The sequence below is a fragment of the Sarcophilus harrisii genome, chromosome 2, assembly GCF_902635505.1.
Source record: "Sarcophilus harrisii chromosome 2, mSarHar1.11, whole genome shotgun sequence".
NCBI lineage: Eukaryota > Metazoa > Chordata > Mammalia > Dasyuromorphia > Dasyuridae > Sarcophilus > Sarcophilus harrisii.
In genome coordinates, this window is record NC_045427.1 from 9,342,993 (window position 1) to 9,366,450 (window position 23,458).

Sequence of the window (23,458 nt, forward strand, 5' to 3'; positions counted from 1 at the left end):
CTTCAAAAGGCCCGGCTTCAAATTCTGTCCCCTACATTTACTAGATTTGGGATTATAGGCTAGGAGGTTCATGTGTCTAAGCCTCAGTTTTCCACATCTATAAAATGGACTCGAGAATACTTACAGAACCTCTCTCACTGGCTTGATATAAAGTGATTTGCAAACCTTAAAGCCCTTGAAAAATGTCTGTTATTATTATTATTATAGAATTTAGAGCCCAAGGAGACAAGCTCACAAGTTTAAAGATGTGCTTGTTGATTCATTGATTGGGTCTCGCGTGTTCATCTATAAAAGGAAGAGTTTAGGTTGGATGACCTCAAATCTCCCCCAGCTCTAAGATTCTGTTAGCGTCGGCCTGGCGGCAGACTGTGTGTTTGTCTACTGTCTTTGGACCAGCCAAATTTGGAGTTTCCCAGGCTGGCCTCTGGCAATGGATTCTTCAGCTTCAAGAGTCGCAATCTGCATCAGTGGAGGGAGATTGGACACGGATTAAATCAGAGGTGGTTAAATACTGGAGGACACGTAAAGGGACTGTAAAGGGACGGAAAGAACCTAGATTCTGAGGCTGCTCCATCATTGCCACAGGCTGGGATAGGCTGGGTCCAGGCTGGGAATCCTAGAAGCAACTTCTGGCTTTCTAATCAACAAAAGATTCTCCCCAAGAGCAAATGCAAAGGCTTCCTCCTGGACTCCGGCCTGGGACAATGACTACAATTGGAGCAATCCACCTTGGCTACATGGAGGCCAAGAAAGAAAATGGGATGGGGATTAGGGGAGGGGTTGGGGGGCGAGGGGAGGGCAGGGAGTGGAGGAAATTGCCAACAATGTTGCACTGTTTAGACAATGGCAGCTAGGAGGGATTTTGGAGATCATCTGATGCTGTGTAGGAAGAAAGCCCAGAAAAGAGAATGGAGGGCCAGGCTATTGTGTATTTGCCCCCTAAGAGTCATTTGAGTTTGTTGGGGAAATAAACTAGAGCAGTGGGGGTCAAAGGAGCAAAGTCCAAGGTCCAGCATTCAGGACTGCCTCTATCCCCATCAGCCATCACTGTCGCTTCTGGGCCTCCAGAAAAAGGAAAGGCCTTGGCTAATCTCCCAGGTCCCTTCTAGCTTGAAATCAATGATTTTCTAGAAATGGATCAAATCTTTTCGAAGCTCATCTCATTAGGCTGAACTCTTTCTCCATCACTAAATCTATACAGGGATCTCTTTGTTTTTGTTGAATCAAGGATTGGAGCTACTGGCTGTATGAGTATGGGTAAATCACAGCTCAGCAGAGCCTCAGTTTCCCCATAATAATCATACCACTTCTGGAGTTGCTGTGGGAGAAGTAGATGGATAATCTCACAGTATCTTTCAAGTACAAGGATTTATTCCCAGTAAACTCTACTTTTTGAAGATGGCAACTGTACTTTAGAAACCAGGCCCCAGGAAAAGATATAAGACTTTGAAGGAGAAAATAAAGGATTTGGACTGGGAGGAGTGAAGGTCCCCACAGGAGAAGGAAGGCAGGTCCACACAGCCTGGAGCCAAGCAAACTACCAGGGCTGCTGGCCTGAGCGTCTTACCTGTCACTGTACACTGACCGCTCGAAGATTTGTACCGGCTCTTGGGCCTGCAAGAGGCTCTCTGGGTAGGGGGCCAGCTGCGATCGTAGCCGACTCAGGAAGGAAAACATCTGGAAGGTGTAGGACCACCGTGAGGGCTGCTGGTACATCATATCCAGCAAATTCCCCACGCTCTGGGGAGGGCCAGCCTGGGGGGAGGAGGGAAGTTAATGTCACATGATGTATTTTCCTCAGAAGCCCATCAGAAAATCAATGGGAACAGTTACAAAATCATCATCTCCTAGGAAAGAATCAGTCTCCAAGGGAAAGGATACATGGGCTCCAGATAACACAGTAATTGTCTTTGATGAGTGAGACCCCATAGCTTTTTGCCCAGGAGGAATCTTTACCTTTTAGGAGTCTGGCAATGCTGGGATGGGCTGTCCCAGGAGGGAGGCCCAAGCTTCCGACACACAGAGGCCTCCATGCAGAGGCCGGCTGAGCACTGGTCCCGGATTTCCTCCAGGGGATTCTATTTTAGAACACAGTTCCCCAGAGGGAAAAGGACCCATATGTACAAGTGTTTGCAGCAGCTCTTGTTGTGGTGGAGAATTGGAAAATGAGTAGGTGCCCATCCATGAGGGAATGGCTGAATAAGTTACAGTATATGAAAGTAATGGAATATTATTGTTCTATAAGAAATGATGAACAGAATGCAGCTCATCTTGGCATTTGATCCCCTCAATCTGACACTTATTCCAGCATGGGACCAGAAGAAAAGGCACAGGGCTTGGAGTCAGGAAGGTCTGACTTCCAACCTTGCCTCAGACACTCACTAGCTGTGTGACCCTGGGCAAGACAGGGAATCTCTCTAGGTAGTGTTTCTGCCAAGAAAACCCTAAATGGAGTCATGAAGAATTGGATGCAACTGAACAAACATCAAAGCAACAGTTTGGCGGGAGTAGTGAGGCGCCATGATTTTTAGTGAGTCTAGAAAAACTGGAACCTCGTTGTGAAGGACTTGAATAAGCAGCAGAAAATGTAGTTTAACTTAGAGGCAACAGGAAGTCCCTTTGACTTCTTAAGTGGGAGAGTTACACGATCAGTTTAGAAGTATCGATTGGGCATCTGTGTAGAAAGGGGTAATGGGAAAGCACAGAGGCAAGGAGACCAATCAAGAAGATTCTCCTTCAGGAAAGAGGCAAGAATGACATGAACTCAATAGGGTATCGGATGTGAGCAGAAGAAAAGGGAGAGATAGGAGGGATGTCATGAAGACAGAAAAACTGACAAGGAACTGGATGTGGAGTTGAGGGAGCGGAAAGACTTAAGGATAACCTTTAGGCTGAGAATCTGGGTAAAGAGTCAACAGATGAAAACAGCCAAATAATAAGGGACAGACGTGTGGATAAGGATAAGGAGTTCTCCATTAGATAGTGAATTTGAGATAGACAATGTCCAATAGGCCATTGGTGATGTGAGCTCAAAAGAAGCACTAGGATTGGACATATGGTTCTGGGTCATCTGTATGACCCATTTGTATTCTGCAAATGAAGCAATGGATTTAAAATGTCTTCAGACCATAAAGCTTTGCATAAAGCGATTACTGTTTGGTAGTGGTGGTGATGGTGATGCTATGACTGAACCACAGGAGCTGATGAGATCACAAAGAGAAAATGCAGAGAGAAAAGGGTTCAGGGCAGAGACTTTGGGGCTACCTAGGTTAAGAAGGCTCTACTTGGATGATGAACCAAAAAAGAGCCTGAGGAGAATGCAGAAGGAGAACCAAGTGACCCAGAGGAGAGAATCTCCAAAAAGGGAGGGTGCTCCCTGTGTCAGATGTGTGGAAGAGGATGGAGAGAGATGGTGCAAGCTTGGCAATTTAGAACCTCATTTATTGTAGAGTGGTCAGTTTGATGAGAACAATCCAGATTGTAAGGGTTTAAGAAATAAATGAAGTGGAGGTGATGAATAAAGATGGTGTTTTTTCCTAGGAATGAAAAGGGTAGGAGAATTATAGGGCACCAGTTTGAGGGCCAAGCAAAAAGTTTGTTCGTTTTTAAGAATGGGAGAAACGTCGGAATAATTGTAACAATCAAGTAAAAACCCATTAAATAGGGAAATGGAGATGAAGGAACATAAGAGTAGACTGCCAAGAAACAGAGAGGATGGGCTCAAAGAGACTAACATTCAAAACCCTCCCCAATCTGATCTCAATTTTCCTTTTCAGCCTTATCACTACTATTTCTCTACATCAGCTCTTTAACTACAACGAGATTAATCTAATTGTCACTTTCCTCCTCACATTGGTGGGATTTTTCATATTCGTCTCACATAGGGACATGAGCTTTGGCAAGAAGCCTCACAGCTATCAGAGTGGCTAATATAACAGAAAAGGAAAATGACAAATTTTGTTGAAGATGTGGGAAAACTGGGACACTAATGTACTATGGGTGGAGTTGTGAACTGATCCAATAATTCTGGAGAGCAATTTTTTTTTCCAGACTCCCCCAAAAGACAATAAAATCATGCATACTCTTTGATCCAGCAGTGTCATTACTAGGCCTGCATCCCAAAGAGATCATTAAAAAAAGGAAAAGGGCTTACAAGTACAAAAATATTTATAGCACTTCTTTTTGTGGTGGCAAAGAATGAGTAATTGAGGGGACACTCAGCATTTGGGGAAAGGCTGAGCACATACATACTCTTTGATCCAGCAATGCCATTCCTAGGTCTGTATTCCAAAGGGATCATAAAAAAGGGAAGAGCATCTTCATGAACCAAAAATATGTACAGCAGCTCTTTGTGCTGTGGTTGACTTTGATAGAATTAGCTCTTCTCATTTCAACAATATCTAAGACAATTCCAAAAGACCCAGGATGGAAAATGCTACTTATATCCAGGGAAAGAACTATGGAGTCTGAATCAAAGCAGACTATTTCCACTTGATTTATTTATTGGTAGTTTTTACCTTTTATTCTGTTTCTTCTTTTACAACATGACTACTAGGTAAATATATTACATATGATTGCAGATATCCTATTGCTATAAATCTATATCAAAGAGCTTACCATTTTAGGGAGGGGTGGGAAGAGAAGAAGGGAGAAAATTTGGCACTCAAAATTTTATTTTAAATGAGCGTTATTGGGGCAGCTAGGTGGTGGTGCAGTGGATAGAGCAACAGCCTTGAAGTCAGGAGGTTCAATCTGGCCTCAGACTTTCTAACTGTGTGACCCTGGGCAAGTCACTTAACCCCATTTGCCTTAGGGGAAAAAAAAAGAGTGTTATTGTACACAGCACAGCAAGATTATATGATGATCAGTTGTGACAGACATGGCTCTTTTCAACAGAGAGTGATTCAGGCCAGTTTCAATGATCTTGTGATGGAGAGAGCCATCTGCACCCAGACAGAGGACTGTGGGCACTGAATGTGGATCACAACAAAGTATTTTCACTCTTTTGCTGTCATTTGCTTGTATTTTGTTCTCATTTTTTTTTCTTTTTGACATGATTTTTCTCATGCATCATGATAATTGTGGAAATACGTATAAAAGAATTACACATGTTTAACCTATATTGGATTACTTACCATCTAGGGAGGGAAAGGAGTTAGAAAAAATTTGGAATACAAGGTTTTGCAAGGGTGAACATTAAAAATTATCTATGCATATGTTTTGAAAATAAAAAGCTTTAATAATTAAAAAAATAAAAATAAATGTTAAATTTTTTTATTACATGTAATTGGGAAAAATAAAATACTATTTAAAAGAAAAAAGAGTGACCTCTTCATCAGACTAGAGCAAAGAAGCAGAGAATAAGGGATGATCTTAGAGATTTGGGGTTAAAAGGAAGGGGGTGAGAGTTCTGAGCTCGATTTTTATTTTCCCAGTAAAATATGAGGCAATGTTTTGCTCAGAGGGATAGGGCAGAAGGTGGTGTGGGAGGCTTCAGGAGTAAAAAAACTGCTTTGAATAGTTGCAATGGAGAATTCCTAAATTGGAGAAGAACAAAAGACTTCCCTGACCAGGAGACTCAGGTGAGATCCCATGACATAAAGTCTTGGACGCAGTGCACCTGCCTCCAGCGTGATTTAGCATCATAAGGGTTTTGGTAATAAGGTGGATGATAGAAATAAGTCAACAAGTATTTATTTATTTCTTATCAACCGTAGTGAACTGGTTACCCATGGAGTCAAGGGCAGAATAGGAAGAAAATGGAAGCCGAGATAGCTTAGAAGTAAAACTGGCAGAGCAGGAGGAATGAGCCCCAGAAAAGAGAGTTAGGGGTGACCAGATAAAGGAATTCTAGAATTCTTGATCACAGAAATACAACCCCTCTGGTACCGGTGAAATCAAGGCCATGATTGTTCTGATATGTGGCTGAAGTGCAAGGAAGGTGGAGGCAACAATGATAGAGTCTAGGAGGTGGGATGTGGAGAAAGAAGTATGGCCTGTGCCTCCAGTGTGTGTGTGTGTGTGTGTGTGTGTGTGTGTGTGTGTGTGTGTGTTACACACTGAGCTCTCTCTATGTCTCTGTCTCTTTGGGAGAGAGCAGGAATAAGAGACAGTGTGAAGTCAGTTCTCCTGGAACACCAGAACACAGGAGTGAGGGATGAAAGAGTCTTAAAAAGAGGGAACTATTGTTAATGATCCAGTGACCAAAGGTTGTGTTTGCCGGGCCTTGGGAGCCTTCCCTCCAGCAGCTCCAGCTCTGTCTTCCTGCTCTAAGGGACAGGATTTGCTGGAGCACTTTTTGGCCAAGTTCTTTCATGCCCCAGGGAAGAAGGTCCATTTGGTCAGGTCTTCCTGCTTCTCAGATGGGGGCTGCTAGGGTCTGGAGTCTACAGCTGAGGTCCCTGGCTCAGTACAGTTCAGCCAACAAATCTGTACTTGGCTCGATAGTTAGGAGAGCTTCAGTTCTGCCGGGTTTAGATGATGACATGGTGGCTCTGGATGGACACGGCCTGTTGTGACTCCCCAGCTCCTCAGAATCTGTCCTTTTCTCTCCATCTTCTTCTCTAGTCCATCTTATCTCTCTCTTGAGTTCTTCCCCAGAGCTGCTGCTGTTCCACACCCCCACCAAACCCTGCACGCTGCCCATTCTGCCAATGCGGTCCACAATCCCACTGCTCACTGCTCACAAGGCAGAGCCAGTGCAGTCTGCACTCTCTCCACAAGCTCACTCTTGTTGCTCCTTGAGTTGTGAGCACTAAGCTCTAGGCCAGTGTTCAGGTGCTTTCTCTGTGAGTGTCTGATGAACTCAGCCTTCCTGGGCAAGCGCCGCCCATTTGTCTGCTGTGGGGCACTCGTTCCAGTCCACTCGTCCATCTCTAGCTTTGGAGGTAAACTTCTTCTGGCAGTCTGGTGCTAGGTCTGCTCTTCGGCTGCCTCCGGCTAAATCGACTGGTCCTCAAGGTCCCATACAAATGGAATGAACAGAAAAGCATTTCCTGAGCACTTACCACGTAGGAAGCATTGTGCCAAAAGGGGCCATGTGAGACTCGATAGGAAATGGGACTTCCAGCCGGGAAGATCTGAGTTCACCTGCGTGACCTTGAGAAAATCACCAAATGTCTCCATGACTCAGTAGCCTCTTTGGTACAATGATGGAGCCGGGTCCCTTCCAGCTCTAAATCTACAATCCCATGAATCCAGAAAAGTTGATGGTACCTGTTTACATCTTAATGGGGGACAACACATGAAGGTGGATTGAGCTTTGAGTCAGATGGAAAGGGCCAGTGTTACTCGTGGTTCAGTATCAGGGCAGATGGGAAGGCCATGTGAACTTTGAAGAGGTTGTTGGGAAAGGATTGGGGTCCCCAAGGTCAGGCAGAGGTGAGGTTGGGATAGGGAGTGAAAATCCAAGATCTGGTAGGAATTAGATAGTGGAGATTGGAATAGGAACAGAACTCCTCAGGCTTATTCCTATTGATCTTGTAGGAATCTAGTAGTGGGAAGGGAAGGTCTCCAATACACCTGCACTCTGGCCCTGTACCTCCCAATACTGGAACTCAGCTTCTGCCTCGGTTCTCTGAGCTTCAGATGGAGAACTTTTTTTCCCCCCATCTTCTCTGGTCTGGAATTAGACCTCCCTGGCCCACTGTCCATTGTCTTATTAGAACATAAGCTCCTTGAGGGCAGGAACTTTTTTGTTTGTCTCTTCTGTAATTGTCAGATGCCACAGTGCTTGGCACAGGGTAAATGATCAACAAATGCTTGGTCATTCATTCATTCCGGAAGGCAGATGCTCACTCCTACTGGCCAACCGATATGAGAATGTAGCTATACGATAGGCTGGGCATTTGGATTTCTTGGAGAAAAGAATTAAAAAGTGCTGAACACTGAGCACCAAATAACATCACACAGAAAAGAAATCCATTGTTTGAATATACAGAAAATGGCCATCTGAAATAGGTGAGGGATTTGAGTCTCCGGTCACCAGGCTGGCCCGGAAGCATCACTGGAATGATCTAGCACCTGCTGGAGTTTGCACTCTGGCAAAAATAGAGCTGTTAGTAATGTTCTGACTTGGCTTGGGGAGAATTTAATTTTTCAAAAAGCCAAAGGCATTTCTGGACCCCCTCCCACCCAGCGCTGACCTAGGGCAGAGAATCACTCAGGTGACCCAATAGCACCACCCCATGGTAACCGAGGAATATACACTCTTAGTTAAGATACCATGAGTCAGCATGGTAAAGATCCTCAGCTCTCTCCCATCTACCCACCAAAAGTAGAGAAAAAGGAATGGCAGGCTACACTTTCTAGTCCAAATTTGCACAGAGAAAAAAATCAGAAACCAACTGAGGTGGGGAGAAGGATCATCACAGGGAAATCTAGGTAAATGATCTTGAAGTCCAACTTTGGAAGAGGGGCCCCACTCCCTAATTATATGAACAAACTGAACAATAAACACAATAAGGAAATATTCTGGACTAACAGAAGCCCAAGAGGTAAACAAAGAAGAAGAAAATTTCATAAGTTTAAGTGAAAAAAATCAGAAACCAACTGAGGTGGGAAGAAGGGTCACAACAGGAAAATCTAGGTAAATGATTTTGAAGTGCACTAACTTAGGAAGAAGGATCCCACTCCTTTATTATATGAATAAATCAAACAATAAACACAACAAGAAAATACTCTGGACTAACAGAAGCCCAAGAGGTAAACAAAGAAGAAGAAAATTTCATAAGTTTAAGTGAAAAAAATCAGAAACCAACTGAGGTGGGAAGAAGGGTTACAACAGGAAAATCTAGGTAAATGATTTTGAAGTGCACCAACTTTGGAAGAGGGGCCCCATTGAATTTCCAATCCCTATATTTTTGCCCACTTGCATTTTTAATTTCCTTCACAGGCTAATTGTACAATATTTCAGAGTCCAATTCTTTTTGTACAGCAAAATAACAGTTTGGTCATGTATACTTATTGTGTATCTAATTTATATTTTAATATATTTAACATCTATTGGTCATCCTGCCATCTGGGAGAGGGGGTGGGGGGAAGGAGGGGAAAAATTGGAACAAGAGGCTTGGCAAATGTCAATGCTGTAAAGTTATCCATACATATAACCTGTAAATAAAAGGCTATTAAAATAAAAAAAATAAAATAAAATAAAAAGGAAGAGGAGCCCCAACCCCTTATTATACAAATAAACCAAACAGTAAACACGATAAGGAAATACTCTGGACTAACAGAAGCCCAAGAGATAAATGAAGAAGAAAAGTAATTTCATAATAAGTTTAAACAAAGTTTCAGAGGGGAAAAAATGATCTGGCCACAAGAACTATAACCCTGACTCCCAACTCTCTAAGAAAAGCCAGAAGAAATGAAGCAAGAGCAGAAGAAAAGAAGCATCATGAAGAGATGGCAGTATACTATGGCACAAGGAATCCAGATCTCTTACAAACACTCAAGTACAGCTCTCAAAATGGATCACAAGGAAAAATGATTTTAAAAAAATCAAATGAGAAACAGCTACAAGTTTCCCAGTTCAATCCATGACCACACGGAAAGACTGCCAGAATCTTGAAGTCCAGAGCAGGTAGAAAACAAAGTGCATAGGGGAGGAGGAATGGGACAAGAGGAAATAAGACCAGTCAAGAGCAACCTTGTGCTTGGTCCAGATGCAGAGCATCATCACCATAATTAATGAAGCACTACCGAGGCATCTCCATTTGAAGCACAGAAGGAGACAGAACTTAAGACTGCTTACTAGTAACCTAGGAACTATGTGCCACAGTGAACACATCTGCCAGGAAGATCTGGGTTCAAATTCAAATTCTACCTCAGACACTTATTAGTTGATTAATCCCAGACAAGTCACTTAATTTCTGTCTTCTTCAGTTTCCTCAAGGATAAAGTGGCTATAATTAATATAATTAATCCCTTGTCGTGAGGATGAGTTAACATTTGTAAAGTGCTTTGTAAACCTTAAAGCAGTTATAGAAATGTTATCTACTCTTACCTAATAGATTGTGAGATCAAGGACTTTGACCTTTCTTAATATCCCCAGTACTTAGCAATAGTGCTTAGAGCAGAGTAGCTAACCCCCATCTTTAGAAGTCAAATTAATTTTTAATTTTTTCTTCAAAAGCCTTTTATTGAATACAATTTGAATATAATATAAAAATATATTGAATACATTAATATAATAACATTATAATAATTATCATCACAATTATATTGTATAATATGATTATAATTTAATATTTTGTAATTTGTATATAATATATAATTATAATATATTATATAATATTATATAATAGTGTGATTAGCAAGTAAAGTGTTCCATGTTTCTGCTTTTTCACATTTGTTTGTGAGTTTTGTTTTGTGTTTTGAATGCTCAGGACACCATCAATTTTTATAAAGATGCTATGCCTAGCGTGGAAGAATTCTTCTCTGTTCTTCTTCAGTAATTTTCAGAGATCTAACATCAAATGATCTGACCACTTTTCTACAAAAATGAGACGATATAACTAAACTTTTGGAATGCACTTAAAGATTTTCAATAAAAGAGAAAATCAATAAAATAATGTATTAATCAAACAACAGTTAAAAAAAAAAACAACCTAAGAAATCAAAAAGCCCTAACTGAATAATAATTCTGGAAATCAATGAAGAGATTAATAAAGATAAAATTTTAAAATTGAATTGTTAAATAAAACAAGGTTAAACTTTGATTTTATCATCCACAACTACTCTGAAGGACTTATGATGAAAAATTCTATCTATACCCAGAGAAGAAATTGATTGTGTCTCAATACAGATTGAAACATTTTCTCTCTCTCTCTCTAGCTTCATTTTTGAGGATTTTTATTTTCATTAGGTGGAAGACCTATATTTTCTTTTACAACTTGACTTTTTAATAGAAATGTTTTGCATAAACTCACATATTGCTTTCTTAATTGTGGGTAGGGATAAGGGAGAGAACCTAGAACTCAAAAAATTTAAAAACAAATGTAAAAAAGATTAGTCTGAATGCAACTAGGGCAAAAATATCAAATAAATAAATCAAATAATCTTGGGGGGAAATAAAGTTTGATTTTAAAATGAGAAAGAAAAATGAAATTGCATCAAAGATGAAAAAAAATCCCAAATCAAGTTAAATTAAGGAAAGTAAAAGAAATTATTTTGTCTAATTATATGCCAACAAAGTAGATAACTTATTTATTATAAAAATAAAAATTACCTAATTGTCAGAATAAGAAATAGGTGATTTAAATAATTCAGTATCAGAAAAACAAAATGAATAAGCCATTGAAAAATCCCTACAACCATCTGGATTCACAAGTGAATTCCATCAAATGTTCAAAGAACAATTAACAACAGATGGCAAAATAGAAAAAGGGAGAGATCCTTATAAACTCTTTTTATGATACTCAAGTCATAGAGGGAAAAAAAAGCATAGAAAAAGAAAACTATAGACTAATATCTGAAATGAACAGCAGCACAAAAATATCAAATAAAATATTAACAAAAAAGTTCAATAGCATAATTAAAAGATTTTACACTATGACCAACTTGGCTTTATATTAAGAATGCAAGGTTAGTTTACTATATGGAAAAATCAAATATATTAGAGCATATTAAAACCAAAAATAAAAAAGTGCATGATTATGTTGACAGAATCTCAGGTTTTTTGACAAAATCTAGTATCTGTTTCTGTTTAAAAACAGAGCAACAACAACAACAATAAAAAGCATCACAGGAATAAATAAGTAGTCCTTTTTTTTGCTTTGGGAAGTATTATCTATTGAAAACCAAAAGTCAGTCTTATATATAATGAAGAAACACTTTCCAATAAAGTCAGCGATAAAGCAAGGATATCTATTATCTCTAAAAATGCCAGTGAAAGTAATAAGAAAAGAAAGAAATTTAGATAAAGAGGAAACTACTGTTTCTTGCAGGTTCAATATGATGGCCTAGCTAGTGAAGCCCAAAGAATCAACTAAAATAATAAGTGAAATAACCTGAGCAAAAGTTGGACAAAAAATAAACCAAGACAAATCACTAGCATTTTTGAATTCTACAAAGAAAATCAAGCGGAAAGAGTTAGAATGAGCAAAATCCATTCCAAATAATTATCAAATATATAAAACATTTATTTGGGTGACAAATTATGGTATATAAAGGTTATGGGATATTATTGTAATGTAAAAAAAGATGGAGATGGTTTCAGAAAAATTGGAGAAGACTTGAATGAATTAAAGTAAAGGTAAATGGGCAGAACCAGGAGAACAATTTATTTAGTCACAACAATATTATAAAGTTCAACTACTCTGAAAGATTTAGGAATGCTGATCAAGATGACTGATCACAATTTCAAAAGCCTCAAGCTAAAATATGTTATCTACCCTCAGATAGAAAATGGATGGATTCAGAATAAAGATTAAGGCATATTTTCTTTTCTTTCTTCAATTTTTTTTTGGACATGGGTAAAGTGGGAATTTGATTTGTGTGTGTGTGTGTGTGTGTGTGTGTAAAATGGATTTTGTTTTTCTTGATTCTCAGTGGAGGTGGGAGGGAGAAAATTTGGAATTAAAAATAAAAAATAAAGTTGAATTTAAAAAAGGAGGGAAAGAACTTAGATATGTGCAAAAATAATCATAACAGTACTCTTTGTTGAAGCAAAGAATTAAAAACCAAAAGGATGACCATCAATTATAAATGGGATACAACTGAACAATAACAAAAAATATCATAAAGAAAATCGACTTTGAAAGTCTTTTAAGATCTTAATGCAGTGGCCAACTACAACTGCAAGGACAGATGATGAAGGAGAAGTGACAGACTAGAAGTGCCAAATGCAATATATTGTTGAGCCAAAGTTCCCTTTTAATGTCGTGACCCAGTTTCTCCAATTGTCCTTTTTAGTTATTTCTGCCTCAGGTTATAACCTTTCCCTCTTAATGTTTGATGAGATAAAGGTCTACCTCAGTTGCTCTGCCCCCAAACCCCAGGCTATAATCATTCTCTCTTAATGGTTGATGAGATGAAGGTTTTATATCTTTAGGTTACAGACATTCCTTCTTAATGTTTGACAGGATAAAGGTTTATCCATTTTAGAATATCAGTAACCTCCCTCCTTTGTGCCATCCTAGGGGCCTTCCCCATCATTAGGTTATCCTCACCTAGGTGTCTCCCCCATTATATCATTGTTTTTGTTATCCTATAAAAAAGCTTGCTGTCCCAATACTCAGGGCTGGACTCTTTGAGATGATAGTCTCTCCAGCCCTGGGACCAAGATCCATTTGGTCCCAGTATCTCTCTCCATTTAATAAACTACTAAATTGGTCTCTAATCTCTGTCTTGCTCAGTTTCTTTGGCATTACAATATATTTTCTGAGATGGCCAGTGTGTAGATTTGTTTTGCTTGATTAGGCTTATCTATTATAATAAGGGTATATTAATTTTAAAGAAGGATGAGAGGATGGTGTTGTGATAATACAAAAAAAAGGGGGGAAGGGAGAAGAAATAGGGCTATTAAAGCACCTTTTTAAAGCACAGAGGAGAGTTTAAAGGGAGATACTGACAGAATAGCCAGCTTTGAGCTCATTATATACTTACATAACCAATGTATATAATAGAGAATCATGGTTCATACACTTTTCCTTTTCTGTTCTTTGTATATGGGCACGTTCTGTCTATTTGTTTGTCAAGTTCAAAATGACCAAAAAAATCTTAAAAAGCAAGTTTAGGATGAGGAAAGTATGAGTGGATTTAACAAGCTTTCAGAAATAAGGAGATGGTCTCAGTATCCTCTGCCTTCACCAAATGTCACCTAACATTGTTTTCAGGTCTTAACATCACAGTTTAAGAATGACATTGAGAAGCTACAGTTTCTAGTACATGACTGGGAGTCCATGGCATGTGAAGATCAGTTAGAGGAACTTGGAAGTCTCCAAGCAGAGGCAAGACCACGAGCTTTCAGAGAGATTCTTTTCCTGCATGGCTTGGTCAAGGTACATCAGGTTGACCTTCCAGATCTCGAATTCTGTTAGTCTAGAACTCCAGGGTCTGTGTCTTTTGTACCAGCCAAACTGCCCCTCAACCAAGTTTTGTCTTCCTTCTTTGGGGCAGTGAAATCAGCATGAAGTTGATTCAAGGAAACACAAAGGATATGTCTTGCCCTGCTCATAAAAATTCAACCATAATAACAGGTCAGTCTACAACCCCCTCCTACCACCCTTGCTGCCAGGGCTCCAACACTTTGCAAACTTACAGTCGGTGTGCCAACAGCCTGGATGTTCTGCCATGTTGTTATTGGTTCAGCAGCTATGTGCCACTTTGGAAAGGTTTTCAGGAGTAGCTTCACAAAGGTGGATTTCCCCACAGCTGCAAAAGAAATGACATTTTTTAAAATTATTTTTTCATTATCAAAAATGTATTTCTCTCTTTTCTACTCTGTGTTACCCATAGGCAAGTGATGGGGGGTGGGGAGGGGAAGGAAAGCCAAAACCTTCATAATATGCATGTTCAAACAAAACAAGTTCTTGCAATGGTCATGTTCAAAAATAATTTCTTATTCTGCATATGGATCCCTTTACTTCTCCATCAGGATACGGGAGCATTCTTAATCATCAGTCTATACTCCAGAGTCATGGTTACTCATTGTGCTGATCAGGGTTTTTGAGTCTATCAAAGTTGTTTGTCTTTAAAGAGTTGTCACTGTATAATTTGTTTTGTTGTTGTTGTTGTTTTTGATTCTGTTTACTTTACTCTGCATCAAGTTTCTCTGAAATTATCCTTTTAATTATTTTTTACAGCACAACGACTATTCCACTATATTTACATACACTAACTTTGTGAGTTATTGATAGACATCCCTTCCCTTTGGTTTCCAGTTCCTTGCTTCTACAAAAAGCTGCCAAAATTCTGCATTATATGAGTCTTCCCTCTCTTTCTTTGATCTCTTTGGGATATGGGCTTTCTAGTAGTATTGCTGGGTTAAAAAATTACAGACTAGTAACTTTGGGGGCATAATTACAAATTGTTTTCCAGAATGCTGTATCATTTCAAAGTTCCTCCAACAATGCATTGATCTACCTGTTTTTCCATAGCTCTTCCAACATGTTTTCCCTTTTTTTTTTTTCCTTTCAAATTTGTGTTAAAATGTATTTCTCTTATTATTAATGACTTGGGACATTTTTTCCTTGGAAGAAACCTCTGGGGCCATGTAGTTCAACCTACAGCTAAATAAAGTGGGAGCGATGTTGAGAGGACACAGACAATTTTCAAGAGAGCCTGGTATTTGGCAATTAGGGTGGGACGTACCAGAGAATGGGGTGTCAGGTCAAAACAAAACGGGACATAGGGAATTGAAATCCCAGGCTCATAGATCTAAAGCTAAAAGGTACCTTAGAGGCCATCTAGGCTCAGTGTCCACATTTTACAACTGAGGTCCAGGTCAGTTAAGTTAGATAGTAATCATCTGAAATGGGATTTGAACTCTGGTCCTGTATCTCGAGCAGATGCTCTTCCTACCAGATTATACTGGATGGGTAATCAGGAGCATCCTGATAACCAGTCAGATCCAGTAAGGCGTTATGTGCCCGTTGTGATTCCCAAAAATAGAGCAGAAGCTCTCCTGACTGCAGGGATGACACTCTGTCTGCCTCTCACTTAGCTGCCCTAGCAAGAATTGGGAGTGATTCTCAAATATTTTTTTTTTTTTTGGGGGGGGGGAGTGAGCTGATTACCCAGACACATCAAGTGTCTGAGGGAAGATTTGAATTCCTTCTGACATCTCCTCTGCCCCCTTAGTCTTTCTCTTCTTCAGGGCCAAGCTCAAGTGTCACCTCCTCATTGGTGCCTTTCTGGTTAGGCTTTCCTAGTGAAAATTATTTATCTCCCCATCAATTCTTTCTTTGTTGTTGTTGTGCAGTCATTTTACTCATGTCTGACTTTTCATGGCAAAGATAATGGGATGGTTTGCCATATCCTTCCCCAGTTCATTTTTATGGTTGAGAAACTGAGGCAAATAGAATTAATTTTGTCCAGAGTCACACAACTAGTAAGTTGTCTGAGGCCAGATTTGAACTCATGAAGATGAATATTCCTGATTTCACGGCCGGTGCTCTATCCACTGCAGTACCACCTAGCTGCCTCTCTCCGGATCTCACTTTCTCTAGAGGTGAGATTAAATGCAGAAGGCATCAAATGTACTTGGTGAGCCAGATAAGAAAATGACATCTTCAAACAGGAAAAGTAACCGTTAAACAACTCCAGCTTCATTTATCACTGAGCCCATTGGTCTCTCAGCTTGGGTTTTTAGGACTAGGGCTTCTCACTGTCTTAACTGAAGCATAACCACAGATGATTTCTAACTTGGGGTCAAAGGAGTTTCAAAAACCAATGGACGGGGTGGGAAATGGCCACTGAAAAACTCCAGTAGAGATGACAACAAAAGGGGGTGATTTCCTCCTAAAACTGAGTGGGAAGGCAAATTTTTGTAAAAGCAGCTAAAAGTGACTGAGGGAAAGCCATAGTGATTGACTGAATGGTAGAGGTAGGTAGAGGGCACAGAGTGCATTGAGCTTGGACTCAGGGAAACCTGGGTTATCTGATGCTTAGGAGCTGTGTGACCAAGGAAAAGAACCTCAGATTCCCAATCTCTAATGAAGTCCAGGATTACCTGCAGTGCCTTTTGAAACAAACAAAGAAACAAACAAACTGTGGTTATGGGATTTCAGTGAGCTAATGTATACAAAAATTTTTGTACACTTTTAAGTGTGATGTGAATGTGGGTCATTAACAACTGCTCAGTTCTCCAGTTTCCTTCTTCTTTATGACCATTCAAAGGGGCCCAGCCCTTCCCCAAACCTGGGGTCACTGCTACTGTCCTCATGCCTAAACTACAGGAGCAGAGACATGGAACCCACTGGGTCTGTCTGAGTGGAACTGAAAAACACAAAGGAGATTTATGGAAACTGGAATTTGCCAAGCAATAAGTTTATGATCTTGTAGCCTAACTCTAATGGATGATATATGTATGCAGGCGTGCTCAAGAAGGCCCAGTTCTGCTTGATATAGAGACTTGGTATCTATTACCTGTGTGGATTTAAGCAGCAATTTCTGAACTTCAGTTTCTTTACTTATAACATGAGTGCAGTTGGACTTAATACACTCTTTGAAAATTTTTATATCTTATTTTTTCAACTACTTGTAAAAAAAAATTGTCATCAATTTTTTTTTTTTATTTGAGTTCTGGGGCAGGTAGGTGGTACAGTGGATAGAGTACCAGCCCTGAAGTCAGGAGGACCTGAGTTCAAACGAGTCTCAAACACTTAACATTTCCTAGCTGTATAACCTTGGGCAAGTCACTTAACCCCAAGTGCCTCAGCAAAAAAAAAAGTTCCAAATTCTCTCCCTCCCCTATCTCATCAGTGAGAAGGCAAGCAATGTATATAGATCATACATGTGCAGTCATGCAAAATATTTCCATATTAGCCATGTTGTGAAAAAAGAAACAGACACTGCTCCCTTTGTCCCCCCAAAACACCCACAACCAAACCCAAGCAAAATTTCAATCTGCACTCAAACTCTCTCAGGTCTTGGAGGCAGGTAGCATTTATTCATCATGAGTCTTTCAGAATTGTGTTGCGATATCGTATCGCTGACACTAAGTTATTCCCAATTGATCATCATATAGTGTTGCTGTCACTGTGTCCATTGTTTTCCTGCTTCTGCTCACTTCACTTTGCATCAGTTCGTGTAAGTCTTTCCAGGTTTTTTTGAGAGCATCCTGCTCAGCATTTCTTTATAGCACAATTATATTCCATCATAATTACACACCACAATTTATTCCTTAAATGATGAATACTTCCTCAGTTTCCAATTCTTTATCACTATAAAAAGTTGCTATAAATACCTTCCCCCCCCCCCCCCCCCCTTTTAAAAATGATCTCTTTGAGATACAAACCTAGTGTGGTATTGCTAGGTCAAAGGGTATACCCAGTTTTACATCCCTTGAGCATACTTCCAAGGTTCTTCCAACTTTAAATTTAGGATTCTATGGTCTAGAGCTCCTGGTACCCAAGGAATTAAGAGTAGACAGAGAAGGACCAGGAAGGTATAGAAGAATCACACATGTTAACATATATTGGATAACTTGCTGTCTAAGGGAGGAGTGGGGAAAAGAAGTGAGAAATATTTGGAATACAAGGGTGAATGGTGAAAACTGCCTTTGCATAAATTTTGAAAATAAAAGCTATTTAAAAAAAAAAAAAAAGAAGACCAGGAAGAAAGAGCCCCTGGACTGTAATAATGTCCTTACATAACACTGAGAACAGAGGCAATTACAATAAGGTGCTCAATAAAGAGAACTTGAAAGATTTACTCTGGCTTTCAGAGGAAGAACTGAAGACCCAGGTTTCAGGCCATCAGAGAGGTAATAATTAAAAAGACCAGTTTCTATGGCATCCTCAGTTTTTCCCTACATCTGGCACTCATTTCATGACCTAATGAGAAAGAAGCCAAGTGAGGGCTCATCTGACATCTAGAATGAGTGAGGTGATCAAAACAACTGTCTTTCATAAGCTGCCTTCTTCCCAGTGGGCTAAGATGGCTCGCTTCTCGGCCGAGAGGACAGAATTATGGCTGTTAAATGAGGGCACACACAGGAGGATGTGGTTACTGTTTAGGGCAGCTTTTCCTGCTTGATTAGAGCAGATAAGATCTCTCCAATCTTCCGGGCAGTTGGGCAACAGCAATCGTAGTAGTCAGTGCTAACATTTCGATGGCACTTTAGAGTTTGTAGGGCACTTTACACGTGTTCTCATTTGATCCAAACGAGCACTCAGTGAGGCAGGTGCTAGTATTTCCTTCTTTTCCAGATGTTGAAACTGAGGCCCAGAATAACACATGTATAAATAATATATAAGAATAAACTGGTTATATTCTAACATTGGGAGAGGCTATAAATGCGAACCCTATAATTGTCAAGGATCATGTTTCTTGTGGTTTGGTTGTTTTCAGTCATGTCTTATTCTTTGTGACCCCATTTGAGGTTTTCTTGGCAGAGATATTGGAACGGTCTGCTTCTCCAGCTCAATGAGGAAATGAAACTGTACAGATGAGGCAAATAGGGTAAGTGACTGGTCCAGGATCACACAGCTAGTAAATGTCTGAGGCCAGATTTGAACCCTTGCCCTCCTGACTTGAGGGCTGACACTCTCTATCTGCTGCTTACTTAGCTGCTCTAGGCAAGAGCTGGGAGTAATTCTTTTCTATCTTAATGATATTAAGAGACCAATGGAAAGAGGAATATACAGGGAAAAGAGAGGAATGGTGGGTAAAATTATTATACATAATCAGAGCAATTAAATAGCTTTATAAATGAGAAGGAGGAAACAGCTGATAGAACAACCTCATTCTCATCTGGATGAAATACACACACAAAACTACTTATCACTCAATAGGGAACTTGGCAGGAAAGGGGAGAAGGAAGAAGGAGGGAATTAGAGGGAAGATAGATTAATTAAATTAATTAATTTGACTAGAGGAGAAGCTAGGTGCTAGACAGACCATCTGGCCTGAAGTCAGGAAAACTCATCTCAGTGAGTTCAAATACAACCTCAGTCACGTATTAGATGTGTGACCCTGAGCTAGTCACTTAACCCTATTTGCCTCAGTTTCCTCTTCTGTAAAATGAGCTGGAGAAGGAAATGGCAAACTACTCTAGTACCTTAGCCAAGAAAACCCCAAATAAGGGCATGAAGAGTCAGACATAACTAAAATGACTGCATGACAATAACAAGAGATAAAGGGAACAATTAGTCCTAAGCAAAACAAACTTTAACTAAGGATATATTCATAATGTTTATAGGTATTTTTAAGATGGCAAAGTGGGAATCTGAAGGGAGGCATAAATTGGGGAATGACTAAAAAAACTATGACATAGAAAGGTGAAAGAAAACGACTATGCTCGTTTGATGGAGACCATTACAGAGAAACTTGGCAAATTTAACTGAATTAACACAGAGTAAAATGATCAGAAGCAGAAGAAAAATTTATAGAAAACCATAATATATTGTAAAGACAAATAACTTTGAAGGGTTTAGAACACAGACCAGTGTAATCACCAGCCACTACTATAAAGGATCGATGATGAAGCAAGCTAGTCTCCACCTGACAGAAAGGTGACATAATGAGAATATAGAATAAGGTGTGTGTGTTTGTGTGTGTGTGTGTTTGTGTAACTTGGATACAGCCAATGTGGAAATTTGTTTGGCTTGACTACACGTCTGTAACAGAGAATTTGCTTTTCCTTTTCTTTCATTTGGGGGATAGAGTGAGAAGGGAAAAAAAAAGTTTTTAAAAAAAAATTTTTCTGATTGAATAAAATAAAAAGCAATTTAAAAGAAAAGGGATGTTTGGAGAAAGAGAGGAAGACAATGAGTCCCATTTTGGACATGTTCACTTTGAGATGTCTATGGGACATCTAGTTCAAGATGTTCAAAAGGCAGTTGGTGACATGATCCTGGTTAGGGCTGAGACATTGATACGGGAATCATTTTTTGCTGGTGGCAATTAAACTCATGGGAGCTGATGAAATCTTTAAGCAAGACAGTATGGAGGGAGAAGAAAAGGGAATCAGGACAGAGACTTCGGGAACCCCCTGGTGAAAGGGCATAATCTAGATGAAAAACTAGCAAAGGACATATTCAACATATATAGGACTGCTTGCCATCTAGGGGAGGGGGTGGAGGGAGAGAGGGGAAAATCGGAACAGAAGTGAGTACAAGGGATAATGTTGTAAAAAATTTACCCAGGCATATGTTCTGTCAATAAAAAGTTATTCTAATAAATATATATATATAAAGAAAAACTAGCAAAGGAGATGAGGGGCTATAAAATAGAAGAAAGCAATTTCAAGAAAAACTAGAGGACAGAAAAACCTGTAGAAGAGGAGATCAATAGTGTGACAAGTGGCAGAGAGCTCAGGAAGGGTGAGTCCTGAGAAAAGGCCGTTAGATCTGGCAAGTGATCCATCATTGATGCCTTTTACAACTCTGACCTGGGGGGCAGGCAGAGGGGCTGGAGATCAGTCTACCATTTCCCTAAAGCTGCCACTGAGGAATTATCCATAATCAGGACACGCTAGGAACTGGGCAAAGTCCATCAGCATCTTGGCTTGGACCCACAACTTCGGTTTTCTGCTACAAAGAGCCCACATGCAGGAGCAGAGACCTTGGGCTTTATCTCCCTGGCAGATGGTGCCTTAGTGATTACAATCACTTCTTGGGGGAACTTTGTAGTGCCTGGTGTATACTTTGTATTCAATCATTTGTCTCTAAGTAGTTTCTCCTCAGTAGAAAAGTAAACTCCTTCAGTGTAGACATTGTTTCTTTTTGCTTGGATCCCCGGTGTAGCCCAGCCTCCCCCCTCCCTCCCCCCCCTAGGTGTTGGTTAAATTCAAATGCCAAGTCAGCCCCTCCAGTATAAGGGGGGGAGGGGAGGGCAGCGCCACAGGCAGCTAGTCTGAAAGGGCTCTGGGGGAGCTGCTGAAGACCCACAAGATCCCAGCAAAAGCTAATGTGATATCAGGAGCTCTGAGGGGCTTGGTGTCTGGCGCTACGAGGAGTCTGCTGTTTTCTGCCCATTCAAACCATCTCTCTCTAGAGGCCCGTGTCCATTTTTGGGAAGGGCCCGGGTAAGTCCTGCTAAAATCCCATCTTCTACAGGACGCCTTTCCCATCTCCTCTTAATAATTGTCCCTGGCTCTCCAACATTTCCTATCGCAGCTCTGTATCCATCTATACCTATTTGCTTTCTGTCTCTCCCACTGAGCTCCTTGGAGGCCGTATCCCTAGAGTTTAGGACATTCAGTGGCACATAGTAGGTCCATAAATGTGCCGCCTGACTGCTTTCGGTGCAGCGGGCATGCCCTGGGCCTGGAATCAGTGGTGAGTTCCCCGTTAGTGCGGGGTTTTAAGTGGGAACTTTCCATTTTTGAGTGGGGATGAAGATCAAGTCAGGTCCAGTGTGGGCTCCTGGTCAGTGGGTCCCTCTCGGCCCTGAAGGCTCAGGGGCTGCATCGGCGAGGTCGCGCAGCCCAAAATGCTCTCCCCTTTTTCTCCCCTCCTCCCCATTCCACTCCCTTCCCCTCCTTCCTCTGAGCAGGTACCTCTCACTGCGCAGGCCCAGACCGGGCCTTCGGCCGACTCCACCCATCCAGCCCAAAAGCCTATCTACATCAGCCGTCCAGGCCTCGGCTCCAGCAAAAATCAGGCCCCGCCCCCGCTTTCCGCCCCGCCCCGCCCATGGCCAGACGCACGTCCTGCTCGGGAGGTCCTTACCGATGTTCCCTTCCACCGAGAGGCGCCGGGGTGCGCGCCTCGGAGCCGGAGCAGACGCGGAGCGCTGGCTCAGAGCCATGGGCCCGAGGAAGGCGCGGAGCAGGAGCCGCAGCTGCGGAGCCGGCCTGCCCAGAGCCGCCATCCTCTTCCTCCTCCTCCTCCTCCTCTCCCTCCGCCTTCAGTGCGTGCCCCTCTCAGGCGTGGAGGTGCGGCTTCTGCCGCCGCTGCCCCGCCCCGCGCTGGTCCCTGAAGGCCGAGTCCGGCTGAGCGCTTTACGGTTCCTGCTCCGTCCCTGCCCAGCCCAGACCCAAACCAGAATGCTCCGGGTGCCAGGCTCCCCTGGACGGCGAGCCCCTGCTTGGAGGCTGCCAACCAGCCACGATATCCCGGGGAGATCAGCCAGTCAGTCAGTCATTGAGTCCCTACTATGTGCTGTAGGTGCTGCTTACACAAAGGCAGACCCTGCTCTCGGAGAGCATTTTTTTGTTTTGTTTTGTTTTGTTTTTATTACAACTTTTGATTTTCAAAACATATGCCTGGGTAATTTTTCAACACCGACCCTTGCAAAATCTAGTCTTCCAATTTTTCCCTTCCTTCCCCCCACTCCTCCCCTAGATGACAAATAATCATATATGTTAAACATGTTAAAAATACATGTTAAATCCAATATGTGTATACATATTTATACAATTATCCTGCTGCACAAGAAAAATCAGATTAAAAAAAGAAAAAACAAAGAAAACAAAACGCAAGCAAACAACAAAAAGAGTGAAAGTGCTATGTTATGATCTACACTCAGTTCCCACAGTTCTCTCTCTGCTTGTGATGGCTCTCTTCATCGCAAGATCATTGGAACTGGCCTCAGTCACCTCATTGTTAGAAAGAGCCATGTCCATCAAAATTGATCATCCTATATTCTTGTTGCCATGTACAAAGATCTCCTAGTTCTGCTCATTTCACTTGGCAAGAGAACATATTTCTAACTGAGACCTGAGGTAACAGGAATAAGAAATAAACCGGACATAGGTTACTTCAGACTCACCAGATTGTGCATCTGGGCAAGTCATTTCACTTTGGTTTGCCTCAAATTCCTCATTTGTAAAATGAACATCACTGGTGAC

The 23,458-nt window shown here is 41.0% G+C and overlaps 1 protein-coding gene across 1 annotated transcript in view; it reads right to left on the minus strand.

Moving 5' to 3' along the window:
* Positions 1 to 22,550, minus strand: part of DGUOK (deoxyguanosine kinase) — a 38,659-nt gene extending 16,109 nt beyond the window's left edge. The window contains exons 1-3 of the mRNA XM_012540571.3: positions 22,338 to 22,550; positions 14,261 to 14,373; positions 1,568 to 1,755 (exon numbers count right to left, since the gene is read on the minus strand). Coding sequence (XP_012396025.2) covers positions 1,568 to 1,755; positions 14,261 to 14,373; positions 22,338 to 22,479 — 443 coding nt within the window. The 5' untranslated portion in view covers positions 22,480 to 22,550. The remainder of the gene's footprint in view (positions 1 to 1,567; positions 1,756 to 14,260; positions 14,374 to 22,337) is intronic.
* Positions 22,551 to 23,458: the final 908 nt, after the last annotated feature.